The sequence below is a fragment of the Gracilinanus agilis genome, chromosome 2 (assembly GCF_016433145.1).
Source record: "Gracilinanus agilis isolate LMUSP501 chromosome 2, AgileGrace, whole genome shotgun sequence".
NCBI classification, from domain to species: domain Eukaryota; kingdom Metazoa; phylum Chordata; class Mammalia; order Didelphimorphia; family Didelphidae; genus Gracilinanus; species Gracilinanus agilis.
Genome location: NC_058131.1, coordinates 242,162,648 through 242,173,244, shown reverse-complemented (window position 1 = coordinate 242,173,244; position 10,597 = coordinate 242,162,648). Strand labels below are relative to the sequence as shown.

The following is a 10,597-nucleotide window of genomic DNA, read 5'->3' as shown; positions in this document are numbered from 1 at the left end:
AGGGTAGGCAATGGGGGTCAAGTGACTTGCCCAGGGTCACACAGCTGGGAAGTGTCTGAGGCCAGGTTTGAACCTAGGACCTCCCATCTCTAGGCCTGACTCTCACTCCACTGAGCTACCCAGCTGCCCCCATAGCAAGCACATATTGAGCACTTCTTGCATACCCAGTGGCTTTCAAGACCCCCCCAATCTGTTTATCTTTAGTAGTGACTCCCTGTTCTAGCCAGGCTCATGTCCACACTGCTCGTCAGTCCCTCACCCCCTGCCCTCGCCCAACACACACACACGCACACATGCAAGCATGCGTGCACACGTGTCATCTGTCTCCTGGTTACTGATGAGGGCCCCGTATCTTACAGAAGTGGCAGTGTGTGGAAGATGCTTCTGGAAAACTGAAGCTTCACAAGTGCAAAGGACCCCTGAGGCTGGGGACCAGCGGGGGCAGCAGCATCAAAGGCTTCTCCAACCTCATGCCCAAATACTATAAGGGCAGCACCGAGGGCTGCACCTGTGAGGATAACGAGTACAAACTCAGCCCAGTGGGGCGAAGGAAAAAACTCTTCTCCAAGAAAAGTAAGTGCCGGAGGCCACCCTTGGAGGAAGGGGAGCAGGTTTCCTCCAGCTGTTCTAGTTTTTGCTGCAGGAAGGAAAGTGGGGGGGTGGGAGGGAGGCTGAAGACCCTGGGAGTTTGCCCCGCTAGCCCCCTCTCTCAGCAGAGGCTGGCACCCCCGGGAGGAAAGGACGGGGGCTGGTTTCAGGGTTCAAGGACGAGGGGGTGCAGATCACTAAGCCTTCAGATTTAGCAGTTGTGTTCTGGGTACTGGGGGGGTTTCTGCAGTCCTGTGTCGGGTACATTTCCATAACTCAGCTGTTCCAGAATCCTAGAATCCTAGATTGTCTGAGTTGGGAGGGAGCGCAGAATGCCAGAGCTGGAACCTCCCGGCCAGGAGGGACTTGAGAAGACAGTGTCCTAGCTGGAAAGGGCCTTAGATCAGCTAGCCCAATCTCCTCATTTTTGGAGGAGAAAAATAATACCCAGAGGGACTAAATAACTTGCCCGGGTTCATCTGGCTCTCTATCTACAAGACCAGCCAGGACTATAATTTGGGTTCTTTGACTTCTAGAGTATCAGGATCAGCATGAATGGTCATTGGTCACAACTGCTGGGCATTTTAGAAGAGAATACCTCCAGGGGAAAGACAGAGTGGGAAGGATGCTCTTTTTTCCCCCCTTTTAAACCTTTACCTTCTGACACTGTTACCGTGCATTGGTTCCAAGGCAGAAGAGTGGTAAGGACTTGGCATTGGGAATTAAGTGACTTGCCCAGGGTCACACAACTAGGAAGTATCTGAGGCCAGATTTGAACCCAGGACCTTCCAACTCTAGACCTGGCTCTCCATCCGCTGAGCCACCCAGCTACCCCCAAGGATGATCGTTTTAGAGATGGAGCAGACTTGAGAAGTCAACTGTAAACATTGTTTTTTGGCATCAGAAGACCCAAGTTCCAATCCATTGTTGCAGCATCTTATTTACCTTCCCTGGCCCTTAGTTTTCTTCTCTGTAAAATAAGGGGGTTGGGGATTCTAAAGTCATTCCAGCTCCAAATCTTATCCCCCTCCTTTTATCCAGTATTAGCCCTCCATCAGACTGGACGCCCCATCAGCCCAAGCACATAACTCCTCGGGGGGCGAGACCTTTAAGGATTATTCTCATCTCTCCTGGCCTGTGTGATAACCCCCAAGTGCCCACCTCAGAGTGGTAAAAACCAGCATCCTCTAGGGCAGCGGCCCACTCCCCAGGCTATTTCCCTCCCAAACCGCCCAGGCTCCCCTCTGACTCAGAGAAATGTGCCATTTGAAGGATGGAGTGCAATTATAATAGAAGTGGCAAGCAACAGCTCCCCGCCATCGCTTCTCATCCCACAAACGCAGATCCTCAATTATTTAGCAGATTAGTCTTTCTCCATAATGACCTGGCACACGCTTTAAGACAGAGGCTTCAAATTGATTTCTTCCCCCTCCCCACCCCCACCCCATTATATTTCCTTGCAGGCTGATTACTAACTACTAAGCTAATTTTTTTTAGGTGAATAAAATTATTGGTTCCAAGATTGAATTACACAGTGACATACTCTGTCTTAAGCATGCAGCGGGGTAGATAATCTTTAAATAATATAAGGACTTGGGACTCAATTAAGCTTTTTTTCCATCTTAAAAAAATGCAAAGAAAATAAAACTTACAATAACCTGACAACTGATTTACGAGGCAGGGCCCCCAGCCATCCCTCAGCAAGTAAAGCCTTGAGAACCGGTCGTAAACGTGTTCATGGGGTGGCAGCTGATCCGGTTTTGCTGTATTCAGGGGGAAATGATATAAGGGTGGCTGGAGAGGTAGGTCGGAGGCCAGAATGTGGAGAGCTCTGAATGCCAGGAACAGAAAGGCAATGAGGATCATCAGATTCAGAACTGGAAAGAGCCCTAGTGAACATCTAGTTAATTCAATGAAGAGTAAAACTTATTAAATGCTTTAAAAAGTAGTGGGTGATGAGTAGAAGAGAGTAGTAGGTGTGGAGTCAGGAAGACTCAGAGTTCAAATCCTGCCTCAGACCCTTCCTAGCAGTGACTCTAGGGCAAGTCACTTAATCTTTGTGTACCTCAGTCTCCTCCTCTGTAAAATGGACTTTGTGACCTCCAAGGTCCCCTGTAGTTCTGAAATTGTGATTTTTTTTTAAACCCTTGTACTTCGGTGTATTGTCTCATAGGTGGAAGATTGGTAAGGGTGGGCAATGGGGGTCAAGTGACTTGCCCAGGGTCACACAGCTGGGAAGTGGCTGAGGCTAGATTTGAACCCAGGACCTCCTGTCTCTAGGCCTGACTCTCACTCAACTGAGCTACTCAGCTGCCCCCCTGAAATTGTGATTTTAAAAAGGAGGCCCCTGAGATTCCTCCCTCGCTCCACTCCCCACCTCAAATTGTTATATCTGTAGTGGGGCGAGGGCCCCTTTCTGTTGAGTTCATAGGATTTAGAGCAGAGTCTGCTAGTTCAGGACAGCTAGGGGGCACAGTGGAGAGACCAGAGTTCCAATCCAGCCTCAGACACTCACTAGCTGTGTGACTTTGGGCAAGTCACTTAAACCCTGTTGGACTCAGTTTCCTCATCTATGAAATGAGCTGGAGAAGGAAATGACCAACCACTCCAGTATCTCTGCCAAGAAACCCCACATGGGGTCCCGGAGTAAGTTACAATTGAAGCAACTGATCAATAAAACCTACAAGGTGTGTGTCTGTGTAGAGAAGGGAATCTCAGACCAGAAAGCTCAGGAGCTCCTGGGAGGACCCGGAAAGGCGTCCTGGCTGCAGGGAGGGTTTGCAAAGCCAGCCAAAGCAAGACATGGGAAACGAGGAAGGAGAATGGATGAATGGCGACGGCCAGGCAGAGGCACTCTGGGGTGGGACCAGAGGGGGTCAGAGCGCATGGAGAAGGCTATGGCGAGAGAGCAGGATCGTCTTGGGCAGGGAAGGCCGTGGGCCATCACAAGTAGATGGAGAAACTGAGTTCTAGGCACGTGAAGATTACTTCCAACGTGTGTGGGTTGGTTTTGATTTGGGTACATCTGGCCCTGTGACTAGAAACGCCACCTGGGATGACAATTAATTAATTGGGATAAGAGAGATACTAACAAACTATGTGGCCTTGGGCAAGTCATTTAACTTAATTGGGGCCCAGTGACTTCATTGCCTTCTGAATCATGTCTAACAATCCATCTATTTTGGGCAATCAACCAATATGTGTTTTGTTTTGTTTTTTTTCAAAACCCCTACCTTTGTCTTAGTATCAGTTCTGAAGCAGAAGAGCGATAAGGGCTAGGCCATGGGGGTTAAGTGACTTGCCCAGGGTCACACAGCTGTGAAGTGTCTGAGACCAGATCAGAACCTGGGACACCCCCCCCCCCCCCCCGTCCTCCAAACCTGTTGCTCCATCCAGCATGCTATCGGGCTGCCTGAGTGTCTCGCATGTTGCACCTCCTTAGGTAACAGGGATATGCTTTCTCCCCTGCCCCAAGAAAAAAAGCTCTTTCCCTCCAGAGTTTACCTTCTGTTGGGGAGATCATTTATGGTAGGCAGCACGTGCAGAGAAGCGGGGCGTCCCGAGCCTCTGACAGCCCGTGTGTGCCCCGTACGGCCGGGTCCCGCTTGGGGCAGCCAGGGCTCAGCAGCCGCCCTGCAGAGGAGCAGAGCCGTTTGATCGGGCCCTGACGCGTGGCCCAGGCTGAGTGATGGGGGCTCTCAGAGAGTTAATGGGACATGCCGCTCGGCCCTTTGTTCCTGCCACAGTCCGGCTTTATGGGTTCCTAATAAGCCATTAGCGGTTTCACGGGCATGAATCATCGTGGTCAGACCCCTCTCGCTGCAGCATCGGGGGAGCCTCGGCTCCTTTGGGGACGTAGGATGGGGATGGCGAGGTGAGCGAGCGGGGAGAGGCTGCGGGAGGCTGGCTCCCACAGCCTCCTACCCCCTTTCAGGGGCTTCTTCCTGGGGCTGGGATGGTGGAGACCCCCTGTATTTATCCAGCTCTAGCCAACCAACCACGTTTAACTGGGCCATCTTCCTCCCCGCCCTCACCTTTCCATGTCTTGGCAGCTCTGGTGATAGTCATTAAATCAGCCCTACCAGTAGGAAAAGGAGGTATCCACGGATTGTCCTAGGGATCTAGACCTGTGATTTTCCAAACTAAAACACCTTTTCTGGGCCACTATCCCATATCCCTTCCTCAAAATACATGATCCTTGATTTTTTTTAACCCCTACCTTCTGTCATAGTAGCAGTTCTAAGGCAGAAGAGCGGTAAGGGCTGGGCAATCAAGCTTAAGTGACTTGCCCAGGGTCACACAGCTGGGAAGTATCTGAGGTCAGATTTGAACCAGGACCTCCCATCTCCAGGCCTGACTGCCCCAATAGGATTCTCGAGGGAAAAGCCAGTCTCTCCTTCCTACTCTTTGCAGGCAATAAGTGCTTTATTTATCTCACTTTTCACCCCTGAACAAAACACAAAACTCCCACCCAGGGCCAGGGGCATTGTGGGGAGAAGGAAGCATGAGAAAAGGGTGCAGGGGCTTGCGAGCTTGGCCCTTCTGCCTTGGAAGCCATGCACACTATTGACTCTAAAACGGAAGGAGGGAGCGATTAAAACAGCAACCCCAGCAGAGTCCCGTTCCCTGTGCAGAATACAAGGCCAGCTACATCCGCAACCGCTCCATCCGCTCCGTGTCCATCGAGCTGGACGGGGCGCTCTACAGCATGGGCCTGGAGGCCGGCCTCCTGCCTCGGAACCTCACCAAGCGGCACCGGCCGGCGGCTGGAGGGGCCCCGGAGGACCAGGAGGACAAAGATGGCGGCAGCGAGTTCAGCGGCACCGGGGACCTTCAGGAGTACGTGGCCCCCAACCTCATCAAAGTCACCCACAGGTGAAGTTGGTACATGGGGGGAGGAGGGTGGACAGGCGGGAAGGAAGCCTGGGGGGAGGGGGAGGCCTCCCCTCCCCACGCAAGTGACCGGCCTCTCCCTTCCACCCAACGCCCACAGATGCTACATCCTGGAAAACGACACCGTCCAATGTGACCTGGACCTGTACAAGTCCCTGCAGGCCTGGAAAGACCATAAACTGCACATCGACCATGAGGTGAGTGGCTGCCTCCAAAGCAGGACCACGGACAGGGCCAGCCCCGCCCCACTGCACCCTGGGAGATTGTCACACCAAAGAGCGGCCAATGAGCACCCGGCTCTGCCCAAAGTCCTGGGGAGGGAGAAATGGAGGGGGTGGTTTTGTTTTTTTAAACCCTTACCTTCTCCCTTCTCCCTAAATACTGGCAGAAGAGTGGTAAAGGATAGACAATAGGTGTTCAGTGACTTGCCCAGGGTCACACAGCTGGGAAGTGTCTGAGGCCACATTTGAACCCAGGACCTCCCATCTCTGGGCCTGGCTCTCTATCCACTGAGGTACCCAGCTGCCCCCTAAAATGGAGGTTTTTGAAGAACCGGACTAGGAATGGGGGGAAAGAGGATAAGCATTTATTATGCACCAGGCGTTGGGCTAAGCTTTTTACAAATGTTACCTCATTTGATTCTCACAATCCTGGGAGGTAGATGTTATAATCTCCACTTTGCAGTAGAGGAAACTGAGGCAGGTGTGGGTTAAATGACTTGCCCCAGGGTCAGATGGCTAATAAGTGTCTGAAATTGTATTTAAACTCAAGCCTTCCTGGCTCCAGGCCTGGAGCTCTATCCATTGAGTCACCTAGCTGTCTTGAGAGAAATAAAGTGGGAAAAGTCAACTATTCAGTCAATTCAATCAAATTTATTAAGTACCTGTTAGGAGCCCAGAACCCAGGCTACAAAGACCAAAAATAAAACCCTCTATTCTCAAGGAACAAAGAATTCTATCAGGAAAGACAAGTCCGCATATAGGGGAAAAAAACATTTGACATTATATTATATATATATTTAAAATGCAAAAGAAATAGAAAAACAAAATTAAAGAGGGAGGACAGTCGCCATTGGCAGAATTTGAGAAGACTTCAGGTAGAAGATGGTTCTGGAGACGGTGCTTGGAAAAAGAAATGAAGTTTCCAAGGCTCAGGCAAGGATGAAATGCACTCTAGGCAAAGGGGAGGGCCTGAGGTACCCAAGAGGTGGAGCAGAGTACCATGTGTGAAGAACAGAGAAGAGGCTCATTTGGCAGCTTCGTGGACCCAATCAGTTCTCATTTATGAAGCATCTTCTTTGTGCTTGGCTCTGAGCTGAGCCCTGGGGGCTAGAAAGAAAAGCAAAAAACCCCAAAACAGTCCTTTTGTTCCAAGAGCTGCCAGTCTACCGGGAGAAGCCACCATGCCAAACAGCCATGTACAAACAATGCATCCAGGACAAATTGGGAGTAGTCTCAGAAGGAAGGCACTAGCATTAAGGAGGATCAGGAAAGCCTTTTTGCGGAAGGTAGAACTTTAGCGGAGACTTCATGGAAGTCAAGGAACCCAGGAGATGGAGATGAGAAGGGGAGAGAGTGCCGGGCATGGGTGACCACCAGTAAAAATCCCTAGAGAAGAGAGATGGGATCTGAGGACGGCAAGGAGGTCACTGGTTGCATAGCACAAGAAGGTGGGGAGGTGGAGGTGTAAGAAAGGTTGGAAGGGGCTCGGTGATGGAGGGAGGCCTTTAAGAACCACACAGGCCTTTTTTGTTTTATCCTGGAAGTAGTAGGGAGCCTGATGTTGACTGAATAAGGAAGTGGCACAATGAAGAAAATCAGTTGGACAGCTGAGTAGACATGGCCTAGAAAGGGAAGAGGCCGAGTAACTGGCTATTACAATCATGTGTAAGATAGAGAGTAAGGTCCTAATGGGGCTAGAAATATACTGTGGGGTGAGGCTGGGGAAGGGATTTTAAAGCCAGTGGTGTGTTTTTTTTATCCTTGATGCAATAGGGAGCCCCTGGAATTTATTAAGAGAGTAATACAGATCTGCACATAAGAAAAATCTTTTCAGCAGGTAGACTTGGAAGTAAGGCTTGAGTTCAAATCTCGTCTCCAACACTTACTAGATAGATGACCTAGAGCAGGTAACTTCCTGATCCTTTTGGGGGTTCAGTTTCTTCCTTTATAATATGAAGAGGTAAAACTCTCTGCCATTTCTTTAAGCTTCAACAGACATTCTGGAACTGGGACAACTGACCATTTCTAAGAACTCTTAAATCCTCAGCCCTGGTGGATGGGGCTGGGCCTTCTTAAAGATGGGAAGAAGACTGAAGGGACCTCTGGAGAATCTGTCTAGTCTCCTAAGCGTAATTCCAATTGCTCAGCGCTTCACGGCTGTGACTGAGGCCAGCCTCCACAGTGTAGGGAAGAAACATCTGCCTCTTATAAGGGTGAAAAAGGGGTTTTATGGATTCAATATATTAAAAGATGGTCGCCAGAGGATTGAACTATTATCAGTCCTCAACTAAGAATAATCTCAAATCAAAATTAACTTTTATGGAACTTTATTTACATGAGAAGAGAGAGAAGAAGTACGGAAATAAGAATATCTCACTAATAAATTCAGGCAGATCTTAACCTTCAGCTGAGGGTTAAAGGGCCTGAGGCCCGGAGGTGAATGGAGCAAACTTTATTCACAGAGAGTCTATAAAAGAAGGTTCTTAACAGAAGTCCAGAAAGATTCAGTCTTTAAACTCACCACGTGGAACAGTCTTGATCACGAACCAGCAAAGCTCCCTCAGGTCCCCTTCACAAAACCAGCCTCAGCCTCACTCACTCAACTCCCTCTTTTAAAGGGGTCATTTATATGTCACTTTCCAGTGCCTTCCCCTAGCCTGCGTGTCCAATCACAATAGATGATTCTCATAGAACACCTAGGGGGTGGGTCAATCGATTCTGATTCGTCACTCACTCTAGCACACTCTAGCACACTGTGGGTTAGGACCTCCCAAGATTGGAAGTACTCTCACCTTTGGTGATTAAATCTAAAGATGGGCAGTGTAGACTTAATCTAATTATCACACTCTCCAGCCCTTCACACCCAGGGGGCTGACTCTTTTTTGTGCCCCTACTTAGACAGCTAACTTTGAAGCTCTAAATAATCTCCATTTCTGTGGGCTATGGAGAGGGACTGCTGACCCCCAGAGCTAAGGAGCGCTGGGTAGGAAGCATCTGTTTGAGAGGCTCCTGGGCCTCTGGTCTCCAATGTTCTCTTTCCCTTAGATTGAAACACTCCAAAACAAGATTAAGAACCTTCGGGAAGTCCGAGGTCATCTGAAGAAGAAGAGGCCTGAAGAATGTGACTGCAGTAAAATGAGGTAGGGGACTGCCGGGAAATCATGAGGCATGGAGAACTCTGAAGCGATTAGACCTTTCACGGGGATGTCGGGGAAAGGGCAAGGGATGTATTTGAAAGTTGTAGATATTTTTGGATGGAGTCCTGACTGGAAGTAAGAGGAGCCAGTTTTTTAAATGGCCAGGCCTAGGACCCTGGTCCCTTTTAGTTAGGAGCTGCTACACCCACTTGATGGGACACAGTAAAGGATGCCACCATGAATAGCCCCTCTCCTCCCAGGAGATCTGTGTGACGGCTTCTGAGCAGCTTTACCACCATGCCTGAGTAGCATCCTAGGGTCTACCTCCTGGGTCCCCACCGGATAAGAAGCAGGGAACTAACGGAAGGCAGCCCTTTGGGGAGAGCTTGATCTAGTCAGGCATAACTGACCAGTGTGTGACACAGCTTCCAGCTTCAGGGAATAGGAATTTCAGAAATCAGCCCCCAAAGCCTGAGTCACTCTGCCAATGGATCTGAGCTTGGGAAGAGCCTGGGAAAAGTCCCCCCTCGCTAGCATGGGCAGCCACCTGCCTTGGGGTTAAATCCGTGGTGTCCAGCCTGGCACCCCAGGTTCCCTGCCTTGCCTGCCACAACCCCCGGGCTCAGGCCAGAGCTGGGATCACCCATCACTCTCAGGGTGAGACCTTGTCCCTGACAACCCCAATTATTATCAAGGCTGCCCAAAGGCCCAGCCCCAAACTAGCCTATGGAAGCCCCGAGTGCAGGCCACTGAATGAATGAGGAAAGCGCCGGGTAAATCGTAAGGCATGCTTATGGGGCAGTTATTGGATGTTTGGGTCTAGGCATCCTTTAAGCTGCTAGGATGCTCCTCTGAGCTTCCATCCAGCCCCTTGTGACAGTGCAATACACCATGGGCGCCACTAGAGGTCACCCTTGCCTCAGGGCTATCATAGGGAAGCCCAGTGCCAGAGCCCAGTTGGTGGGTCTCCTGATTCCTGAGCTTCAGTCACTCACTCAAGCCATGGCTTGTTCTTTCCCTTTTTCCCTTTGAAAAGCTCAGAGTTCCTGAGCACAACGCCCGCTGGGCTGAATCACTGGGGCTGAAATTTCCAGGTATTTCTGGGAAACCTGGGTAGGAAGAGATTTTGAGAATCAGATTTAGGAGAATTCACCAGTTGTTGGGTTTCGAAATAAAAAAGGAAGCTCCTGGGGATTGTAAGGAGAATTGACATTGAGCAAACATTGGGGAGAGCCGTAGCCATCCATCCTTCCTATCCCAGCCAATGGACAGATCCAAAAGGGAGCACTTAATAAATTAATAAATAAATAAATGGATGAATGAATGAATGAAAATTAATAAATAATGGAATAAATAATAAATAAACTTAAAAATAAAATAAGTAAATTAATAAATCTCCTATACTCAGAGGAGGTCTCCAATGGAAGGCCCCCAGGCATGGGTGCTCCCCCAAGGTTACCCAGGGACTTGAATAAAGGCAGAAATGGCCTGCTGCTGATCAAACTCCCAAAGGGCCCAAAGTTGTGGGGAGGGATGGCTAAGGTACTGGATAACACAGATCTGAACTCAGAAAGATATCGTTACACTGGGTACTGGGCTGAACCTTAATTAGATGAAGTTTAGTCATTTAATCATCTCAGGTCCAAGAATGATGGGCTAAGGCAGAGGGGGTTTGGGGGGGAAGAGGGGACAGCGTGCCTTCCTCCTAACTTGTTGGACAAAGACATAGGTCTCATTTGGGGGGGGGGGGAGGATCAC

At 49.8% G+C, this 10,597-nt stretch overlaps 1 protein-coding gene across 1 annotated transcript in view; it reads left to right on the top strand.

Annotated features, from left to right (window-relative positions):
* SULF2 (sulfatase 2) overlaps positions 1 to 10,597 on the top strand; it is a 129,878-nt gene that overhangs the window by 106,657 nt on the left and 12,624 nt on the right. Inside the window, exons 8-11 of the mRNA XM_044659623.1 lie at positions 343 to 573; positions 5,223 to 5,463; positions 5,582 to 5,678; positions 8,748 to 8,842. Coding sequence (XP_044515558.1) covers positions 343 to 573; positions 5,223 to 5,463; positions 5,582 to 5,678; positions 8,748 to 8,842 — 664 coding nt within the window. The remainder of the gene's footprint in view (positions 1 to 342; positions 574 to 5,222; positions 5,464 to 5,581; positions 5,679 to 8,747; positions 8,843 to 10,597) is intronic.